General features: G+C 38.7%; 3 protein-coding genes across 11 annotated transcripts; 2 read left to right on the top strand and 1 right to left on the bottom strand.

Moving 5' to 3' along the window:
- Positions 1-9,430: 9,430 nt before the first annotated feature.
- Positions 9,431-11,466, top strand: LOC110904086 (F-box/kelch-repeat protein At3g27150). 2 transcript variants are annotated; one of them, XM_022149892.2, is made up of 2 exons: positions 9,431-9,581; positions 10,016-11,466. In XM_022149892.2, the coding sequence occupies exon 2, from the start codon at positions 10,041-10,043 to the stop codon at positions 11,277-11,279; it is 1,239 nt and encodes a 412-aa protein (XP_022005584.1). In that variant the 5' UTR covers positions 9,431-9,581; positions 10,016-10,040; the 3' UTR covers positions 11,280-11,466. The 2 variants fall into 2 exon arrangements, with proteins under 2 accessions (XP_022005584.1, XP_022005583.1); XM_022149891.2 differs by lacking the exon at positions 9,431-9,581 and adding an exon at positions 9,598-9,907.
- A 1,627-nt stretch (positions 11,467-13,093) lies between these two features.
- On the top strand, positions 13,094-16,149 carry LOC110904087 (SWI/SNF complex component SNF12 homolog). Of its 8 annotated transcripts, none has more exons than XM_035983339.1 (4): positions 13,126-13,216; positions 13,278-13,338; positions 13,432-15,029; positions 15,863-16,149. In XM_035983339.1, exons 3-4 carry the CDS (start codon positions 13,549-13,551, stop codon positions 15,918-15,920), a joined length of 1,539 nt encoding a protein of 512 aa, XP_035839232.1. In that variant the 5' UTR covers positions 13,126-13,216; positions 13,278-13,338; positions 13,432-13,548; the 3' UTR covers positions 15,921-16,149. The 8 variants fall into 8 exon arrangements, with proteins under 8 accessions (XP_022005587.1, XP_022005585.1, XP_035839232.1 ...); XM_022149896.2 differs by having other exon boundaries at positions 13,422-15,029; XM_022149895.2 differs by lacking the exon at positions 13,278-13,338 and having other exon boundaries at positions 13,094-13,216; positions 13,422-15,029.
- Positions 16,150-19,492: 3,343 nt separating this feature from the next.
- Positions 19,493-21,625, bottom strand: LOC110904089 (pentatricopeptide repeat-containing protein At5g56310). The gene has a single exon (XM_022149898.2). The coding sequence runs from the start codon at positions 21,400-21,402 to the stop codon at positions 19,933-19,935; it is 1,470 nt and encodes a 489-aa protein (XP_022005590.1). The 5' UTR covers positions 21,403-21,625; the 3' UTR covers positions 19,493-19,932.
- Positions 21,626-22,127: the final 502 nt, after the last annotated feature.

Below are 22,127 nucleotides of genomic sequence, written 5' to 3'. Positions count from 1 at the left end.
TTGATTTGACCACTACAGACAACTATTTGTTGGACTCTAGAGCTTTATTCTAGCCTCGCTTTCCTAGCAGATAAGCATCCTAATTACCTGTCACATACGTTAAAATAAAAGTCAATACACATAGTGTAAAGGTGAGCATACAAGTTTGATAATAACATATAGAGTTCGAAATAGTTTACGCATAACCAGCACGTACACAGCGGAAAACGAAGCATGTTAATTATCAACACGGATCTATCGATACCAATAACTGCGGGTTGACTACCCGAGGCAGTTCGTAATACATGATCACCACTGTAATCCATGCAAATAATTGTCCTTAACAACCCCCGCATGAACGGGTGCTGAGTCCAAACTATAGTACTATCGTCGTTAAGGCAGGTAGACAGCATTCCATGTGTAAACATAACAAACAAGCATTCATTAAGTCACGTAATACATGCGAGCGTTTAAAATATTGAGTAGTGTGCTCGATTTGGTTTCGTATAAGTAACGTATGTAACACCCAAGAGTGCTTAAAGCAAAAAGGGATCGGTATACTCACCGTGGTTGATGGATTGAAGGGAGCGCTTGAGAGTAATGTTAGCCTGAATAGTTTGATAGAATAACAATAAGCCATGCGTAAAACGGAAACAAGTGCTGATGGGTCGAATGGCAGTTCGGTCGGATGATAATCCGATCGGACGGCCAATTCGTGCGGATGATAATCCGTTCGGGTGGTCATCCGGTCGGGCGGTAGTCCGGTCGGATGACTATTCGAGTGGATTTGTTTCTTCCTATGAGAAGGATGTGTTTGTGTATGATGGTTTGACTTTTGAAGTTTTTGTTATAGCATTTGAAAACATTGAAGTATCTTTACCTTTCAGGTCGGTCGATCGGACGGTCGTTCGATCGGCCGGTCATCCGATTGGTTGACACTTTAGTGAGAACAAGTTCACAGCGGTTTGTCACTCGATCGGACAGCCGTCCGGTCGGGTGGCATCCCTATTGAACTTGTCTGAAAAATCAATTAAGTGTTAAAGTCAAGTATCTCATGATCCGAAGAGTAATCCGGTCGGATGGTAGTCTGATCGAACAGCAGTTCGTTCAATACTCAAACTTCAAAAAGTGATCAAGTGTGGTTCCCATAATACAAGCCGATCGGGTGGCAAACTGTCCGGTTGACGATCTGATCGGATGGTCATCCGATCGGACGGCTTTCCGTCCTGGTCGTTCCGTTCGTCTTACACTTGGTTGTTTTTGATGGTTTGTCGTTTTATCGAGTTATTTTGATAACGAGTCAAACATCGGGAACTTGCCAATACTTGGTTCTCCGGATCGGACAAGAATCATCCATGTCCGACTCGTGAACTGTCGGGACATAGTTCTTGTTTAACCCGAAACTGATGAACCTCGTGGATAGGGTCGGATCTTGAGCGAACGTAACCACAGCATGAGTAGTATGTTGACACAAGGCCCGATTCTATCGGTTTGGAGTGCATTGAGTGTAAAAGAGTTGAGAAAAAGTAGGAAAACCATTTTTCAATCCTTTTCTTAGTGAAAATGTTTAGATCCATGGTAGATCTTGTCTATTTATGTGGAAATCGGTTAGATTTAAGTTGTTCTTGAAGGATTGAGGCCAAAACATGATGTTCTTGATGAACACCATGATGACGTCATCATAGAACACTCGAATCTTGATGATTTCACGGTTAAAAGTTAAAATCCAAAAGATAGAAAGGTGTAGGAGTGCGTGTAGATCAAGGAAGTACAAGATTTAGGACGAGATCTTACCTGGTTTGAGAGAAATCGAAGAAAAGGTGAAGAACACGTGCTGCTCGGACAGAGGATTTCCAAAAGTGGAAATGATGACAATGACAGTGGTATTTATAGGCTTCCAAAAGAGGAAAGTGTGGGTCGGTCGGATGGCACACCGACCGGGTGGCAGCCCGGTCGGATGGCAATCCGGCCGGCTGGCATCTGGTTCGGATGCGCGACGCGACGATTTTTGATATTTCGATTTTGATTGCGAGCGATGCGAATGCGATAGTGTTTTCTTTTCAATTTACTTTTAATCCCAACTACTATATCAACATACAAGTATCCCTATTTCGTATTCGGTTTGCGATTGCGATTCGATTGCGATTGAGTTCGATTGCGATTCGATTGTTTACCACACATAACATAAATATACATGCACAAGTAACACATAAGGCACACACACACGTACGATAATCACCAAAATGCATAGTTCGTGTTGCGAGCGCGATGTTGATTAGATTAGATCGATTAACGTTTAATTAACTTTATCGTATTGTTACTTCCTATTATTCACAGTCGTAAAGCGGTCCGTAGCGATAAATGTTCGATTACTTCGATTGTAACTAATTACTCCACATAATACAACTAACGTAAAGACATAAACTAGAGTAACTATAGTCAAAGAAGTCAAAACAGGGATTGAGCAAGGAGTGACAGATCGCAATTAGCGATCTTTTCTTCCTTTGACTTCAATCTTGACTTTGACTTTGACTTTCGAAACACGGGGTGTTACAGCCTCCCCATGTTTAGGGAATTTCGTCCCGAAATTAAACTGGAAGTTGCACAACACCGTGAGTCTCTTTGGAGAACCTTCTCTTTCTAGATTTTCACTCTCTAGAACAAGTTCTTTCAAACAACTGCTGGTACTTCGCCTTCATGTCGCTTTCGAGTTCCCAAGTGAACTCTGCGCCTCGTTTGCCTTCCTATCGGATTTTCACAATAGGAATGCGCGAGCGTCTGAGCTGCTTGGTTTGGCGATCCATGATTTCAACAGGCTTTTCCACGAAGTGTAGTGTTTCGTTTATTTGGAGGTCGTCGAGAGGTACGATCAAATCATGCTCAGCCAGGCACTTTCGGAGGTTTGACACGTGGAAAGTCGGATGGACGTTACTAAGTTCCTCTGGTAGTTCGAGTCTGTAGGCAACTTTTCTGATCCTTTCCAGAATCTTAAAAGGTCCAACATATCGAGGCGCCAGTTTCACTTTTTTGCTAAATCTGACCACACCCTTCCAAGGTGATACCTTTAGGAGTACGTAGTCGCCAACGTCAAATTCAAGGGGCTTGCGTCTTTTATCGGCGTAACTTTTCTGTCGACTTCGAGCTTTCAACAAGTTGTCTCGAATCTGGAGAATTTTGTCAGTTGTTTCTTGCAGTAGCTCAGGACCGGTTAATTGCGAATGACCGATCTCGTGCCATACAATAGGCGATCGACATCTTCTTCCATATAAAGCCTCGAATGGTGCCATTTGGATGCTGGTATGATAACTGTTATTATACGAGAATTCGACTAACGGCAGGTATTTGTCCCAATTACCACCGAAGTCTATGACACACGAGCGGAGCATGTCTTCAAGAGTACGGATCGTTCTTTCAGTCTGACCGTCGGTTTGAGGGTGGAATGCGATACTCAGATTAAGCGTAGTGCCAAGAGCTGCTTGAAACGTTTCCCACAATCGCGATGTAAACCGAGCGTCACGGTCAGAGATGATGTCACGAGGCGTCCCATGATTACAAATGATCTCGTCGGTGTAGATCCGAGCTAATCGTTCCACCTTGTAGTCTTCTTGTATTGGCAAAAAGTGAGCTGATTTGGTTAAACGATCAACAACAACCCATATGCTGGTGTGACCTGATGACGTGTGCGGAAGTTTGGTTATGAAATCCATAGCTATACTCTCCCACTTCCACATAGGGATTGAGGGTTGTTCGAGTAAGCCAGAGGGCCTTTGATGTTCAGCCTTGACCCTTGCACAAGTTAGGCACTTTTCAACGTAGAGAGCAATATCCCTCTTCATGCCCGGCCACCAGTACCTGTAGCAAAGATCCTGATACATTTTGTCGGCACCGGGATGAATAGAATATCGGGATTTGTGGGCTTCGTCCATCAAAATCTTTCGCAATTCGGTCCGCTTAGGGATCCAAATTCGGTTCAGAAAGTAGAAAATCCCATTGGACTTATTTACCAGTTGAGCTCCATCGTGATAGATTCGTTCTTTCTTCAGAGTGCGCTCATTAAAACAGGCATGTTGGGCTTCGCGGATGAGGGCTTCGAGATCGTATTGGGCTTGGGTATCGCGGATGCTGAGCAAATAACTCCGTCTGCTGAGTGCGTCGGCAACGACGTTTGCTTTGCCTAGGTGATAACGAATCTCACAGTCATAATCATTGAGAAGTTCTACTCATCGGCGTTGACGCATGTTAAGTTCCTTCTGGTTAAAGATATGTTGGAGGCTCCTATGATCGGTGAAGATCGTACACCTGGTACCGTACAGATAGTGTCGCCAAATCTTTAACGCAAAAACTGTAACACCCCGTGTTTCCGAAAGTCAAAGTCAAAGTCAAGATTGAAGTCAAAGGAAGAAAAGACCGCTAATTGCGATCTGTCTCTCCTTGCTCAATCCCTGTTTTGACTTCTTTGACTCTAGATAGTCTATTTTTATGTTTTTACGTTAGTTGTATTATGTGGAGTAATTAATTACAGTCGAAGTAATTGAAGTATAATTCTCGATGCGGACCGCTTTACGACTGTGAATAATAGGAAGTAACAATGCGATAAAGTCAACTAATCAATAATCGAGCTAATCTAATCATCATCGAACTCGAAACTCGAACTATGCAACGTTGGTGTTATTATACGTGTGTGTGTGTGCCTTATGTGTTACTTGTGCATGTTTACTTTATGTTATGTGTGGTAATCAATCGAAACTCGAATCGAAATCGAAACCCAGTCGAAATCGAATTATGATAATTGGTGGAGAAGAGATAACGCGAGATATAGATGCTTGTATGTAGATATAGTAGTTGGGATTAAAAGTAATTTGAATAGGAAACTCTATCGTACTTGCATCGTCATCAACCGAAATCGAAATATCAAAAATCGTCACACCGAACACTCGAATCAGGCAGCTGAATGATCAGGCTGTCCAATCGAGCTGCCTGCAGTACTCTGACCACGCCCCCGTGTCCGCTGGGCACGGCCCTGTGTCCGTCTGACACTCTCTCTCTTCATTAATTGTAATTCGCAATTACAATAAATGCGCCTGCAGTACTCTGACCACGCCCCCGTGTCCGCTGGGCACGGCCCCGTGGTGGGCAATAGAAGCTTCTATTAGTTTGTCTTTTCTGCTGCTTCTTGGGCACGGCCCCGTGCTCGCTGAGCACGGGGCGTGTTCAGTCTTCTGCTTTCTTTGTTTTGCTTGGGAGGATGCTATCGAGGGGTCGGGCAATCCACTTTTGTCCATTTTCTTGTATTTATGTTAGATTTTGCTGTCTTTTTGCTTCTTTTGTTAATTTGAGCTCATTTAATCCTGAAAATACAAAAGGAAGACAAAAACACACTTTTTCCAACATTAGTACTAAAAAAGGGTTAGTTTTATGCCATATATTGATATAATTTATATGTTTCATTTTGCGCGTATCAACTGTCAACCGAACGGTCAGCCGTCCGATCGACCAGTTGTCCGACCCTCCAACACTTGTTTCCGTTTTATGCGTTGCTTATCATTATGCTATCAAACTATTCAGGCTAACCCTACTCTCAAGCACTCCCTTCAATCCATCAATCGCTGTGAGTATACTCGATCCCTTTTTGCTTTCAGCACTTTTGGGTGTTACATACGTTACTTATTCTAAATCACAATCGAACACACTACTCAATTACTTTAAACGCTAACCGTTACCGCATGTATTACGTGACTAAATGAATGCTTGTTGTTATGTTTACAGACTGAAGTGCTAAATAGGTTCTTAGAATCTTATCTAAGGGCTATGAGCATGGATGCTCCCCTAACTTGGGTGAAATGTAGAGGTGGCAACAAAAACCCAACCATGATATTTTGGGTTATTTTGGCCTCTTTAAAAAAGGAAATAAGTTAGATTGGGCTGAGGATTTAGTCAAGATGGGTTAGAATGGGTTTTAAATTACCCATCTAAATTTTCACATGGGTCAAGATGGGTTTTTACTCCCTAAACCTAAAACACGCATCAACTTCAAGTATTCAAACGAATCTTCATACAGACAAACTTGCAGCGTCCAGTGATTAACCCTTGGTGCGATTCGTCTACAGACCCTCCAAGGGATATATTATTAACCCTAAAACTTGTTCTTCTAACGTTAGTTACTTTGCTAAACAGCTAGGGTTACGAAGACTCTTTTGCAACGAGGCACCAAAGAAGAGAAGTAAGGGAATTTCAAGGCAAATAATTTGACTCAAATTAACTGTTAGTACTTGTTTTGTATTTAAGTCGATTTGTGCGTTTAACATGGAAGATAGGGTTTGTTTTTAGGATTACAGTTATTATTATTAAATTAGGCTGCATGTATACATTGATATAGTTCTTACATGTGTTTGTAGTTGTGCAGACTGCAGACTATACTGAAATTGCAATGTAGAATTGCTGTGATCAACTATTTATTGTTCCTTATTGGAATTGTGTAGACTATGAAAACTATCACCCAAAGGGAAAAAAGAGGTGCCAAAAGGGGAGGGTCAGGAATCGGGCTCTAAAGGTATTAATTATGCTTCATTTGTATTCTCTTTGATTTCCAATGTATATATAACTTACAATAACCGCTTATCTCTAGGGGACTCTGGTAAAAATGACGATGGAGACACTTTATGAAGAATTATCAAAGTTTAATCTCGCCTTTGATGTTTTTTGCTTTTGTATTGCCAACCATATTTTTGACTCCCCAGGATCAACAACAGGTATTGGTTCCCACATGGTGAGAAAGTTTTAATTTTTCCAGTCTTGGTACAGTTCAGTTCAGTCTTGGAACTATTACACATTGACTTTTTTAATTTTTTAATTTTCTGATGATGTCCTGCAATCCCAAAGTTTTTTTTTTATTTTTTTGAATTTTTTTGAATTTTTTTTTGACTTTTTCTGAATTTTTTGATTTTTTTTGAATTTTTTGGATTTTTTTTGAATTTTTTGACAAAAACCCATTCTAACCCATCTCTTAATAAACCCATCTTAACCCAAACCCATTCTAACCCATGCCCATCCTAACCCATTACCCAAACCTACCCAACCCACCCATTTTGCCACCCCTAGTGAAATGGGTTCCTCTAGCCCAGTGGTGGTATAACACTACTTGGCATTCCACCATTAAAATGACTCCTTATGAAGCCCTATTTGGAGTTAAACCTAACATTCACATTCCTTATATCTCTGGTGATACCACTGTTGCAGCAGTTGAAGATTTTCACAGAGACAGGGAAGGAATGATTGTGAAGTTGAAAGCTAATCTTGAAGTTGCTAGGAACAGGATGAAACAATTAACTGATGCACATAGGACCGACAAAGTATTTGAACCAGGGGATTGGGTGTATGTCAAATTACACCCATTTTCACAACAATCCCTAAAAACTCATCACAACAGGAAGTTGTCATCGAGATATTTCGGTCCATTCCTAGTTCTACAAAAAATTGGGAAAGTTGCTTATAAATTGGACTTACCAGCACATGCTCAAATCCACCACATCTTCCATGTATCTTTGCTGAAGAAAGCTCGAGGTTCCACTGTCTTAACTGGACCAATTCCACAGGGTCCGAGGTTTATACTGCAACCTCGAGCTGTGCTGGACCGTCAATTGGTGAAACGGGGATCCAAAGCTGCAATGAAAGTGCTAATTCATTGGGAGGGTTTGCCTGTCTCAGAGGCTTCTTGGGAATTTTTGGAGGATGTTCAACTGAGATATTTCAATTTTTGAGGATAAAAATATTATAGGGGGGGGGGTATTGTTACAGTATAAGTCTATTAGTATTAGTTGTAGGTAGTCAATTGTAATAAGTGATAGTTGGGGGACTGTAATTGTAATATGTGTAAGAAGTAGTTAATGGTAGTTATAAAGATAAGGAGAATTGGCCTGTAATAATCCCACCTAGACCTTATTGGCAATTAATAATCCCACCTCAGAATATTCCCCCCACTAGTCCCACCTTTCACCTATTTTTCCTACAATGGTCCCCCGTTAAAAAAAGTTAACGGAGTTAAGCTTTTTTCCAAATTACAAACATATTTTTTAGGGCATTTGATTAGAACGACAATACGAGTCCATTAATGTAAAACTTGCCTCGAAACGGTGATCCAAACGATGAAAACGACGCTTCAATTCGGGTGTTTAAATTTCCAATTAACCAAAATCAAGTCACTTGGAGCACCATTTCGAAGTAAGTTTTACATCAATGGACTCGTATCCTTGTTCTGATCAAAAGCCCTAAAAATCTGTTTGTAATTTAGAAAAAAGCTTAACTCCGTTAAGTTTTTTTAACGGGGGACCATTGTAGGAAAAATAGGTGAAATGTGGGACTGGCGGGGGGAATATTCTGAGGTGGGATTATTAATGGCCAAGAAGGTTTAGGTGGGATTATTACAGCCAATTCCCTTTAACAACCCCAAGCTATTGAACTAAGCTTGATTTGGGTTTTCCCTCTCTCTTTCTTGTGCGATTCTTCAATTCAGGCTTACAACCATACCTCTGCAATAGCAAATAATACTTGAGCAATATACATATATAAAAACATGTTTAATCTTAATAATACATGCCATGTACATTTCCGTTCATATCCTCTATGATGGTTCTGTCATTTGTATTAAGGTGCCAATGCAGGCTAGCCCACTTGTTAGAAACACGTTATTAAAAGAAAGGTCGGGTTCTAACCTAAACTATGAAAGTAACATTTGCTATTTAAAGAATGTGTGTAAAGAGTGGGAGGAGTAACACTTGTATTTGAAAAAAAATCAGTTTTGTCAAATAGTTGTATCTTTAAACAAATACTTTAGCTAACAAATCGTTTTCAAAAATAGTTAGTCCATTAGAAAAACAAAACAAAGAAGCATTTGAGATTGTTTATTAAAACAAAACTTATCTAAAAAAATAGTTTAAAACATTAGTCAAATAATCCAAAAAAAGTAACACTAAACACTCCTAAAACTCTAAATGAAATACACATAAAAAAAGTTGAAAAATACTTGATTATTATTATTATTTTTTTTGAACGTACAACATAAGAATCGCCGAGTACTCCGTACGCGGCACCCATTAGCCGAAAGGTAGCCCGCGGCAGCCCAACCTGCACGCACGGAGCCCCTAACCCATCATGCCACCAGTTCCGGGGAAAACCCGACCCTGCACCCGCCCGAGGGCACGACAATACAAAGCCGGTAAAACCCGGGTGGATCAAGAATCGAACTCAAGACCATTCAGTCAGGAGTCTTCCCTCATTTCCATAACCACTGAGCTATAAGCCCAGGGTTAAATACTTGATTATTTAACTCCCAAAAAACAAAAGAGTGTATATATTATATGAAATAAAAAATATTAATTTAGGATATTGGTTTTAGTTAATTGGCAAAGTAATTTAAGCACTCCAATTGGACAAACCTCTGTCATTCACCATTAACCCATTCTAATAATCTTGACTCAAAAGAGCCGTGCCGTATTTCTCGTGATCTTAATCTTTTCTTGATCGGTGACAGCAAAGTATACCGAATGGGAGGCGTGTTGAATCGTTCATTCCGACTCAGTAACCTTATTTTTTGACTTGTGCCTCTGGTAACATCTCTATCTACACCATATATGTCACTTTCAATTGGGTATATATAGAGTTGCGTATATGTTTTTTTTTTTTTTTGGTTGAGGCTTTTTATCGAACAGTGTACGTGCAATCCTGTTCTTCTCAGCTTTAGTATGTGATCATGCTACTACTTCATCATGGAGAATAAAGTCGTATTCTCTTTCGCTTTCGATCCCTTTAGCTTTTCGTTATTCTTCAACTCTCAACTCAACGATGGCTATTTATGTTTCTCATTTGGTTTGATCATTGTTTGATTCTATTTCTTGTTGTATGCATCTGTTCTTCTTGATTGTGCGCACATTAGGTAATTTATTATTTGCATCTTTTTAAAAGATTACACTTTCTGTTTTTGATTTTTTCAATTTATTATCCTGATTAAAATAATTAATCATGGGTTTGTTGTGATTATTAGAAAAAAAAAATTAGACGATCGAATCATGTCGAACGGAGAGGAACATGTGACCGAAGGATCAAACAGGCAGAAATATGAAGAAGAAGGTGAAGATGTAACTGATGATCAGAAAAGTATTGTGGCATATAACAGTAACAGAAATGGATATTGGGTCAACTTCAATAGTCAACAGTCAACAGAAGTCAAACCCCAGGATGCAGATTACTCTAGTGACATTCCCTCACTCAACTATGAGTTAGAGAATTTAATCTTAGCTAGATTTCCCAGATCAGAATATTGGAAATTATCATCTGTCAATAAGCGGTTTTCGAGGTTAGTGAAAACCGGAGAGCTTTTCAAGATCAGACGGGACATCAAGTTCAACGAGCCGTCGGTTTTCATGCTCGCGAGTGGTGAAAACTGCTGGTGGGCTTTTGATCAAGGGTTCGGTTCGTTTAGAAGACTCCCGGTTCTTCCTTCCGATATTTGCTTCACCTCGGGTGACAAAGAGTCGGTATGTGCCGGGACCCATTTACTCGTGTCGGGTCGGGAAATCGAAGGGTTAATGATTTGGCGTTACGAACTAGCAGTGAATAAATGGTACAAAGGCCCACCAATGATCTACCCAAGATGCTTGTTTGCATCTGCCACTTGTGGGACCAATGCTTACGTGGCGGGTGGGATCGCGGTGGCTGGTGGGACCCAGTCCGTGCACAACACGGTTGAGAAGTATGACCCGGAAACCCGGTCGTGGACCCCACTTCCAAGAATGACAAAGCCACGTAAGCTATGTTCCGGGTGTTACATGGACAACATGTTTTATGTGATCGGAGGGAGAAATGACGATGGGGTATTGACGTGTGGCGAGTTTTATGACCCCGAAACGAACCAATGGAATTTGATCCCGGAGATGTTCACAGACAATCCGGTCCTCAACGCTCATTCCCCTCCGTTAATCGCGGTGGTTAACAACGAGCTTTATTCAATCGAAGCGTCTTCGAATATGTTAAAAGTTTACTTGAAGAAAAGCAACAGTTGGAAGCAGATGGGTTTGGTTCCTGTGAGGGCGGATTACAACCGCGGTTGGGGAGTGGCGTTTAAGTCATTTGGCAATAAGTTGGTTGTAATCGGGGCGTCAACAGTGTTAACGTCGAGAAGCTCGATGGCTATTTATACGTGTAGTCCGGACCCGGAATCGGATTACTGGCCCGAATGGGAATTGCTTGACAATGGGAGGATTCAGCTGAGTCATTTCATTATGAATTGTTGTGTGATGGTAGCTTGAGAAGATGTGTGATAAATAAGTTTGTCATTTGGCTTTTTAGAGTCAACATGATTGTATTTTAGTGTAAAGAAGTAATCAGTTTCCCTGGCTACTTACCTTTCCTTGCATAAGTAGTACTTTACTACTTATGGTATAATTCATGTTGTAGTTCTTGTTTGGGGTGAAATTGAAAGCCTGTTTGAAGAAATTGTACTATTTAAAAAAATAAAAATAATAATAATAAATGGTATAATAATAGTCTTATTACTAAATTCTTTTTAGAAAATTTAACGAACATCCATTCTAAGGATCATTTTTGTTAGCCAGAGTGAACATTGGAGACAAAAATGTAATAACCTTAACGAATATCTTAAGTGTAATTCTTTCTTACGCCACTCTCTTAAATGAGAAGAGAGAGAATAAACGTGAAAAAATGAGATCTATACGGTAAGTGAGAAAATACAGTTCTTGTTCTTACATTTAATAACCTTAACGAGTATCTTTTTTACTTTTAAGAATCTTTCTGTAGATTTTACACAAACTACCAATAAATGCTTGAAGTTGAGTTATAAGTATAAACAAAATGTTAAAACAAAAGTTTATACTTAACTTAAACTATATAAGTAGACATTACAGACACATTTCCGATAAAAACCGATTCGTATGACAATTGGACCAAATTTAGGGTATCTATTGGTTTAGAGTATGTTGCTTGATTCCAAATTTAGTGTAATATATCTACCATTCAATACAATAATATATCATCTCAACTACTAGTTAGAGTAATTACCTTCGTTAAACATATATATTTTAGATCAAGACTAATTTCAATAATTAACTCCAAATCATGTAGATTTCTTGATCCTCAAGTGTGTTGGGGGGGAGATGATCACGGCATGATGATCATCATCACTTCCAACACGACTAATTAGTTTTTCATCTCCGCACTGGCTTTTGATAGAAATGTCATATTCTTCAAGTGGGCCAAATTTTCAATCCAGTGAACTTAGTTTAGAATGACTTTGCCTACTTTATCAACTTTGTTGGATCAAAACCGAATTTCCCTATTGAAGTATCCAGTTCAATTGTCTCTGTCCTTCAAATTGTTTTCATACCTTTACGTGACATCTTAGTATTTTCTTTAAATTACTTCTTCATATCGAATTCGAAGTACTTGAAAATCTTTGGACCACAAATTGCAATTCCATTGGAATTTCCAAGATGAACAAATTTATATTTATATTTTATATGTATATAATAAATCTTGAAGAATAGTGTTTTCTTATGGTTTTTGTTTTGTAATTTTTGTTGTCTTTCACTCCTTTTGTCTTTGTAGTGAGTTTGTAAACGCAACTTGCGGTATAAGTTTGCATTTGTCTTTGTCTACGTTTTAGGTTCGTGTCGGTATAAATGTGCGTTTTTGTTTTTCAAATTTTTCCGCTTTTGGTCGTTGTTTGCTTACTAATTAGCACAACTTTACGACCCCATGTTGCAACATGGGGGGTCAACATCAGTGCTGTACCGTATTCGTTTTATGGTTATTCTCAATGTAGCAACATTAAATTCATTGAACACAAAGTTTTATTCGCAATAAAATATCTTTTTGGTATCGTAAGCTATACAAGAGATACATGTATCATACAAGTACCTTAATGAACCGAATAATACCAGAACAAGTATTCGTTTCCGTTGTTTCAATTGATGTAAAACACATGTCAATTGCTACGCCAGATGTCAGTATCTCATGCTGGTACAGTAATGAGCTGAACCGATACCGATCAAAAGCAAACCACTAAACGCGACGAAATACCACTAGTTTTTTTATTACTCGTTTATCTTTTTATGGAAAGAAAAAAAAAATCCGGAAGGAAAGAAACCGGACCGGGACCAGATCTATACAGCTTTCTGAGAACCGGGCGGGAGAGAAGCTAAAACGCTACCTGACTCGAGATCTTCACGTAAGCACATTCACAGATCTTCTTTACATAATTACTGCTTTGGATTTGCTCCCACTTTTAGGTAATTTGCTCAATTTTCCTGTTTCGTAATCTGCATTCATCAATAATTCTATTTCTTTTAGGTATTCCTTTTCAATTTCGAGTTTCGTATGTGTTTTTAACCAATGCGTATATCGAATTATGATGAATGTTAATTAAATTTTAGGTCATCACAGGATTTGAAGATGTGTATGCAATTTGGTACCGTTTCCGGCTTGCAATTTAGGGTTTGAATGGATATTAAAAGTTTAAAACCGCATTGTGAGAATTAGGGTTACAATTTGTATGAAATTATGTCTATGAACAACACTAATCCCCAAAAGAACAACACGAATCCACCAAACCCTAATCCCCATCATCTGTCAAGCCAGTTTCAGCTCCCTCAGTTTTCCGCAGCCCAGGCGCATGCGCACGCGATCGCGCAAGCGCAGTTAAACGCTCAGGCCAAAGTTGCAGCTCAGGCTCAGGCTAACCATGCCCAGTTTCAAGCCCAGCTTCAGGCTCAAGGTCTGGCGCTTACTAATTCGCCCCTCTTTTCGGGATCGGGCAATACAAGTGCCAAACGCGCGCCTCAGAAGCCACTCGGGCGGCCGCCTGGAGTGTCGAACGCTAATGCTGGTTCTCCCATGAGGACCATGGAGCTTACGCCAGCTGCCCGTCATAAAAAGAAACAGAAGGTTTCTGGAAAACAGATACATGACAGAGTGGCTGCGATTCTGCCACCGTCTGCTTTATACACGCAGCTTCTTGAATTTGAGTCACGTGTTGACGCTGCTATAATAAGAAAGAAGATAGACATTCAGGAAGCTGTTAAAGACCCACCTTCTGTTCAGAAGACGCTTAGAATATATGTGTTTAACACGTTTGCGAATCAGGTTCAAACGATTCCTCAAAAGCCGAATGCTGAGCCGCCTTCTTGGACGATGAAAATTATAGGGAGAATATTGGAAGAAGGAATGGATCCTGAACCGCAGGCTGGTATGATGTCGAAACCGAACCCGTTGTACCCAAAGTTTTCATCTTTCTTTAAGAGAGTTGGTATACAGTTGGACCAAAAACTGTATCCTGATAATCATACGATTTTGTGGGATAGTTCTAGAACCCCGACACCTCATGAAGGGTTTGAAGTCAAAAGAAAAGGTGATAAGGAGTTTACTGTGAATATAAGGTTAGAAATGAATTATCTGCCTGAGAAATTTAAACTTTCGTCTTCTTTAATGGAAGTTCTTGGAATTGAAGTTGATACTCGAACAAGAGTTATTTCCGCCATCTGGCAATATGTCAAAGCTCGGAAGTTACAAGATGCGGATGATCCATCGTATTTTAATTGTGATCCACCGCTTCTTAAAGTATTCGGTGAAGAAAAAGTGAAATTTTCCATGGTATCACATAAGATTTCAAGTCATTTGTCTCCACCGCCACCTATACATTTGGAGCATAAGATGAAGCTCTCGGGGAACAGTCCAGCTGGCAATGCATGTTATGATGTACTGGTGGATGTGCCGCTTTTAGTACAAAAAGATTTGAATGCTTTATTGGCTAACAATGAGAAAACCAAGGAAATTGAAGCCTGTGATGAGGCAATATGTACGTCAATAAGAAAGATAAACGAGCATCGTAAAAGGCGGGCTTTCTTTCTTGGATTTAGTGAGTCTCCTGTTGAGTTTATCGATGCTTTGATTGAATCTCAAGGCAAAGATTTGAAGCTTCTTGTTGGGGATGCAAATCGTAATGCTGAAAAAGAAAGTCAAGCTGATTTCTATAACCAACCCTGGTAATGTTACCTTATTTACTATATTGCCTTTATATGCGTATTTATTGAAGTACATGAGTTTATAACTATATATATATATTTGCTTTATTTTGTGCCTCATTAAATGTTAACTACATGATAATCTTGTGTTTAAACAATTTAGGAATATTGGATTTTAACAATCCCAGCTATACGTCGTTGGCTGCCAACAGTCCCAACTTCAAAAATAACCACCGGCACTCTCGACTATTAACATATTGGCCACCAATGGAACCTGACTAACAGAACCCTAACGCCGTTAGTCTCCGGTCGCCAGAAAACCATTTTTGGCCAGAAAACAGGGTTTTCAAAGGTCCAATCTAAGGTTACAAAGAGGTTTGGGACGAAAATGTTAAGTTTTCTGGCCAAAAAGTTGAGTTTTTCGGCCAAAAGAAGTTTTCCGGCTAAAGACTGAGTTTTCCGGCGACTTCAATAATTGGGGCTTTTACTAGAAAAAAGGTTCCTAAAGGTCCGTAATAAGGTTACAAAGAGGTTTGGGACGAAAATGTTGAGTTTTCCGGCTAAGAATAAGTTTTCCGGCCAAAAAGCGTTTTTCCAGCGACTGGAGACTAACGGGATTAGGGTTCTGTTAGTCAGGGTCCATTGGAGGCCAATATGTTAATAGTTGGGACTGTCAGTGGTTATTTTTTAAGTTGGGACTGTTGGTAGCCAAAGGTGAATAGTTGGGATTATTAAAATCCAATATTTCAACATTTTAATATTAGATTTCGTGTCTGTTGTCATTGTTATGATGGGTCTAAATGTGCTTTTGCAAGCTCCAACTCTTATGCGGTTACTGTTTTGTGAATGTGTAGGATTGAAGATGCAGTTATCCGTTATCTGAATCGCAGACCAGCCCGTAAAAGCACATGATTGGTTTGGAAATATGCTGATGGAACATGGAATAAACGGTAATCATCTTTTGAATGTGCTAACGACCGTTTTGTTTTGGTATATCAACTATGTAGCTGCATATTTAGTAATTAGAATCTTTTTAATTTCATGTTATGTCTGGTTTTCTATCTTAGAAATATCCGTTACCTTATGAAAATTTCTGAATTCAAGTATATTTTTTGTTATGTGGACCTTCGTGGTTCATTAATGTTGTTTTTTTTTTAAGTTTTAGTTAGGCGTGCTTATTTTTATTTTGTTTTTTTTTTTAAGTTTTAATTAGGCGTGCGATTTTTATTTTTGTCATTTAACAGTTTTCAGCTACAAATAAAACTTTTGTTTTTTTAAACAACTCACACGCCCATCTAATCTAGTGCTAATTTTCCTTCACAATCCATAACGGGACTTGAACCCTCGACCTCTAGTGGAGGGAGCACTGTTTTAACACACCAAAATAAAGCTTCTAACTTCAAATGAAACTAAGTTGTTAACTACTTCGCTACAAATAAAGTTTCTAACTTCACCGCTGAACCGAAGATTTAAAAGAATCTTTTACAGCTATTCTTACATGTTCTCAACATTCAATCAACGATGGAAGTTGAACAGTGCAGAACATACACCGGTTGTCAATGATTAATATTTCTAGTAGACGTGGATTTAGATTATCAAGCTTTTGCTTATAACTAGATATGTAAATAAGCCAGGTCGAGCTCATCTAAGCTTGAGATCGGCAACGACAAGCTTAAGAGAGCTTGAGCATGAATTGGACTTGACTTGTTTGTTCGTGCTAGGTATAGACTGTTTTGTCATTTGAAAGTGATTAAGAAAATCGTCGTGTTAGGTATAGACTGTTGTGTCATTTGGAAGATATTTTAAATTACTAATTTACTATGTGCAGGTAAGCAACCTGTTAAATACAGATCTTGTCCACAAAAATCAAAATATTAAAAAGTTAAAGAGTCAATTTGTTGAAACAGACCGATATTCGGACTGGTAAATTCGATGGTTTACCCGATCACCATTTCAATCGGCCAACCCAATTTAGAAAATAATGTCAGTCTGTCAGACAAATGGTTAGGGCATGCAACGACTAGTTCACCGGTTTTGCTCTGTTGTCATCGAAGAGGCTCATTTGTGTATGATATTATATTGGCTCATAACAAAAACCACGTTGATACCAACAGTTTCAGATCATACTTGCGTGTCTGATTTTCAAAACACCATATAACTGATAGGAATTGTATATTAGCTTTTCACTTGAATAGTATTTTGCAATTGTGGGAGGGGGGTATATGTAACTTTTACCTTTTATAAATAAAGAGGTCTAGTGACTTGGAGAGGGGGGAATAGAATTGGGTAGGTGTTAGGACCACTTGTGGTTGTTATCTTGTAGATCCTTGTGATCATATCGTTCAATTCAATACAATTAGCATCATTCGGTTTCATCATCTTTGTTATACAATTCAAACCCTATCAATAACCATATAAGATCTTTCCTTTATTTCAAGAAGAGTCTAAGAAGTGAGACCATCGCCTTGGCCCACCATGAAGGTGCTCTTGGGCCTGGGCTGATGCATCTCTGCCTATTTGAAGGTGGGCCTGTTTGTAGAAAAACAAATCTTTTTTTTCTTTTCTTTATTGAACCTTTTATTGCCGGTTTTTTAAAAAATATATATATATATATATATATTTAAACTTCAATGCCTATTTCTTCAAAAAGTCTATAATTTTTTTTAAACTTCAATGACCATTATAGATATCACCATAAACTTCATATTTTATCACATAAATAATCTTTCTTTCTCAAATTCTTTGTGACATATCACTTCTCTAAAATCATGAACCCAAACCAATCATGTTTACGCAATTGTTAATTGATGACATCCAGGAAGAAAACCTAAACCCTGACCAAGTCCCATTTCCAAACAGTGCGTCTCCGCCATTCAAAGAATATCCGAACCCACACCTTTTCAAATGTTGGCTTCTCGCAACTCAAAATTCTGGATTCAAAATCCCGACTTTCCTTGTTTTCATTAACTTCAACAAGCCCAAGTTTAACAAATTCAACCCTTCCAAGGCATTCCCAATAACACCAAGTGTTGGTGTTGATGAATCCCCATTCCTACAGCTCAAAAATGCTAAAAAGGAAAGGCGAAGAAGTCGCGCCATTGGCAAAGGAAAATAATTTTGCGACACAAAAATGGAACATAGTTGACGAGGTGGTACTTGAGAAGTCGCATATACATATTCGAAGATTCAAGTACCATGAACAACCAGAAGTCCACTGCTTTCTGATCGTGCGTGGAAAATTATTTTATGCAAGGAGAGCATTCATGCACGGAAAGAAACAATTACAACTTACAATCACATCGACACATGCAATACTAATTATGATGTTTGCTAGAGAGGAGTTCATCAACAACTCCACAAATGAAGAAAACAATCGATTGTGTATGCACATGTGTGAAAGACCAGCCCAAGTGGACAAGACCAACAGTTTGTGCCTTTTTGTTTCCTATTTTTCTAATGCATCAATTATATTTACATCATCTATCTTTCAAATAATGTATAATTTGTTTGAATAGTTTGATATAGGACGTCGAATGACATTACAAATTAACACACACTGGATGACTTTCATTCCATTCGCCTGGTTCCTGTTTAGCTAAGAATATACAATCATTAGAAGTTTAAAACCAAGAACTGACCCGTTTGCTAGTGGGTGTAGGTTTCAGATTTTTGTAATTCCCTTGATAGCTTTCTTTGTAAATCATATATAAAGTTCACTTTCAGATTAAAGTATTTTGTGGTACACGAAATCAATAATCAGATAAGACCTAAAGTACTTATTTGATGTGTGTAAAAGACTTGATGTTCTCCCAATTACCAAACAGGTGTCCGTCCGGGGTTTCGTATGTATAGGGTCGATTCATCACAGGTCTAATCTGGGACCGTTTTGGCATATAAAATTCATCGATCATGACTTAGGTATAGCTGGACGTTCCCTTATCAATATATTAAGTTTATTAATCATGACTTAGCCAAGGTTTAAAAAGGCAGAAACAGGCCTCGAGGCGTCTTCCCTTAGCCTCATGAGGCGTAAGCCTCGAGGCAGGCCAAGGCGTAAGTCTTGAAACATTATTAAAAAATAATAAAAATTTATATCTCTCATAAAAACCACAAATTATTATTATTATTATTATTATTATTATTATTATTATTATTATTATTATTATTGTTATATAATAGTTCAACAAGCAAGGTTTGGTTATAAACTCAACACAAAAACAGCAAAAACTGTTTGAACCTGTTTAAACCACAAGTTCTGGAAAGTTGTTTTAGTTTTAGCTTCTAACCCATTTAGACGCGTTTGAACATGGTCTTTACCCAAACAAACCCAAAAGATGATTAAAAAAAGGAACCAAATTTACACAATTCTGTCCATCTGAGTCAAAATTTCCCCATATGAAATAAAATAATAAATCAAAGTTGCACCTTAGGAAGGGAATGGAAGATAAAGTTGTTTGGAAAGTGAGTCACTCATGTGTACGGAATTGGGACAAAAAGAAGCAGTCTATCATATCATTCATTCCCTTCAAACATACCAAGACAATAACCCACTACTAGTATAAACAAGCCCTATTATTTACAGACTTACAAGAAAATCACGACACAATTAACTAGTCTACTACTACCACTAACCAAGATAATTGAGAATAAGACCAACTCCATGAATACTACTGCCCGCCAACAAAGACATAACAAACAAAGGACGTGTGCATAGGTCGAGCATACAGATACGTCCATCAATCGCCTCGTAGATACCTCCTCTGGTTCTTATGGTGAGTACCAAAGCATTCGTCTATGCCTCCTCAGTTGTCATACTGGTTTTTGCTAGTCGTAAGAGGAATTATTATTTTGAGTTCTTTCCAAAAAAATATATTTTTTTTTCAAGAGCTACTATAAATGAGCATAAACTTTCCACTCTTGCATTCTAATTTAATTCATCCTTATCACCAACAAGACTCCATCCTGGAGTTTTTTTTAAACTCCCATCTTTCATAATCTCCCTCAACCTCGAAACATCATCCCATCGACCCGCATCTGCGTACATATTCGACAAAACAACATAAACTCCATGATTATCATGTTCCAACACAAGCATCTTCTTCACCGCTCTTTCTGCAACCTCAATATTTCCATAACTCCCACAAGCACTCAACAGAGCTCCCAAAATCTTCAAATCAGCTTTCCATGGCATTCTATTTATCAACTCTTCAGCCTCCGATAACATCCCACCTCGACCTAAAAGGTCAACCATGCACCCGTAATGTTGTATTTTGGGCTCAATTCCGTAAACACTCCTCATTGAGTTGAATATTTTCCGGCCAAAATCAAGCATTCCGGCATGACAACAAGCAGATAAAACTCCAACAAATGTGCTATCGTTTGGCATCACGTTATATTTCTCTAATACCTGAAAGACATCAAGTGCTTCTTTTGCATGCCCATGAACTGCTAACCCCGAAATCATTACATTCCAAGTTATAATGTTCTTTTGCGGCATGTTATCAAAGCAAGTTCTAGCCATAACAAGTGCTCCATTCTTGGCATACATGTTTACCAAAGCAGTACCGAGAATAACCTCGGTACCTAACCCTTTTTCCATTATGTATCTATGGATCTTTTCTCCCATATCCAAACACCCGGATTGCGCACAAGCCGACAACACAGACGACAAACTTGGACCATTCGGCTCAAATCCTTCAGCAACCATCTGGTTAAACAGATCCAACGCTTCTACTGTGCGATCATTCTGAGCGTACCCACACACCATCGTCGTCCAAACATTAACATTTTTATCAGGCATTTCATCAAACACTTGGCGGGCAAGTACCAAACCAGAAGAAACAGAGTACCCTCTTATCAAATTATTCACAACATGAAAATCCAAGTCTAATCCAACTTTCACAACCTGTGAATGCACTTGTTTACACAATTCAACCGATCGTAAACCCGAACACGCTTTCAGAACAAAAGGGAACGTGTGTTTTCCCGGTGTAACACCTATTCTACGCATATTAACATACAAGAACACTGCTTCATGTGGATTAGGGCTGATCGCTAAGCCTCTGATGAGGGTGTTCCACATAAACATGTTTGGTTGTTGAACACTGTTTAACAATTTGGAAGCATAATTTAAATCGCCGTGAGGGGAAAGAGCGGAGAAGGAGAGTAAACGGCTAGCGGCGAAGTTGTCGTGGATGGTGGCAGTGACGAGCATTTGAGCGTGAATTTGTAGAAGTTGACGCATGGAACTGCATTTGTCTGCGAGTAGAGATAAGTGTGGTTGGGTGTGAGCTGGCCGGATGGTGGAGTGTGACGACGGAGGTCGGTGGTTTCCGATGAGTGGTCGCCGGAACATATATGTGTTCACTGTGATATTGGTTGCATTAACACGCATGAAGTCCTAAAATGCTTAGGTAAACGGAATGTGACAAGGGTAATTCGAATAAACCTCCAGGTTTGTATGTTGGATGGATGGGGGAAGTAATTCAAAACAGTGGAATCAGTTTATCAATTTGTGGAGTTCACCGTTTAAAAAAAATCGGTCTCTTCGATTTCGATTTGGTGATTATTGTAACCTATACACATGAAGAAGTTCCCGTTAAAAAAAAAGTAAAAAATTGATCAATTTGTGTTCTCCAACATTGGCATGGAATTTGTGAGATGTTCTATCTTTAATATTTTAAGAAAAATTTCATACTTAATAAAAAAAATCTTATTTAGTTAGAGAAGTTTGAAACTTTTAGGTTAGAATTTGAAACTTTTGATTTAACGCTTCTATTAGTAGCGTTTAAAAGAAGATATAAGTTTTTAGAGAAAAATAATTATTTTAACCTCTAAAGATAATGAACTTTTTAAGGCACCAACTTTTTAATTATGTCCATTTTGATAATTTTATACATTTTATTAAAAGCTCCAGCTACTCTACCAAACACCTTAATATATCTAAAAAACTACAGTTACCATCTTCCAACCACCAATTACTTTTGCCAAACATACCCAATGTATTCGACGAAAATCCAGATCCAAAAGGTCTTGTATGAGATGTATTTTTATAAATGGTTATTGGATTTTATCACTCACAGGCCTCAACTATCGGCCTTTGGCCGTTGCCCACCCCAA

Source organism: Helianthus annuus, chromosome 14 (genome assembly GCF_002127325.2).
Source record: "Helianthus annuus cultivar XRQ/B chromosome 14, HanXRQr2.0-SUNRISE, whole genome shotgun sequence".
Classification (NCBI taxonomy): Eukaryota; Viridiplantae; Streptophyta; class Magnoliopsida; order Asterales; family Asteraceae; genus Helianthus; species Helianthus annuus.
Note: the sequence above shows the minus strand (reverse complement) of the source record. Positions and strands in the feature narration are given on the sequence as shown.

What these genes read in the sequence shown, in the direction of transcription:
- LOC110904086 (XM_022149892.2), top strand. Translation starts at nt 10,041, where the DNA reads ATGTCGAACGGAGAGGAACATGTGACCGAAGGATCAAACAGGCAGAAA.
- LOC110904087 (XM_022149895.2), top strand. Translation starts at nt 13,549, where the DNA reads ATGTCTATGAACAACACTAATCCCCAAAAGAACAACACGAATCCACCA. An exon ending in GATTTCTATAACCAACCCTG is followed by an intron (nt 15,030 to 15,862) that starts GTAATGTTACCT and finishes GTGAATGTGTAG; the next exon opens with GATTGAAGATGCAGTTATCC.
- LOC110904089 (XM_022149898.2), bottom strand. Translation starts at nt 21,402, where the DNA reads ATGCGTGTTAATGCAACCAATATCACAGTGAACACATATATGTTCCGG.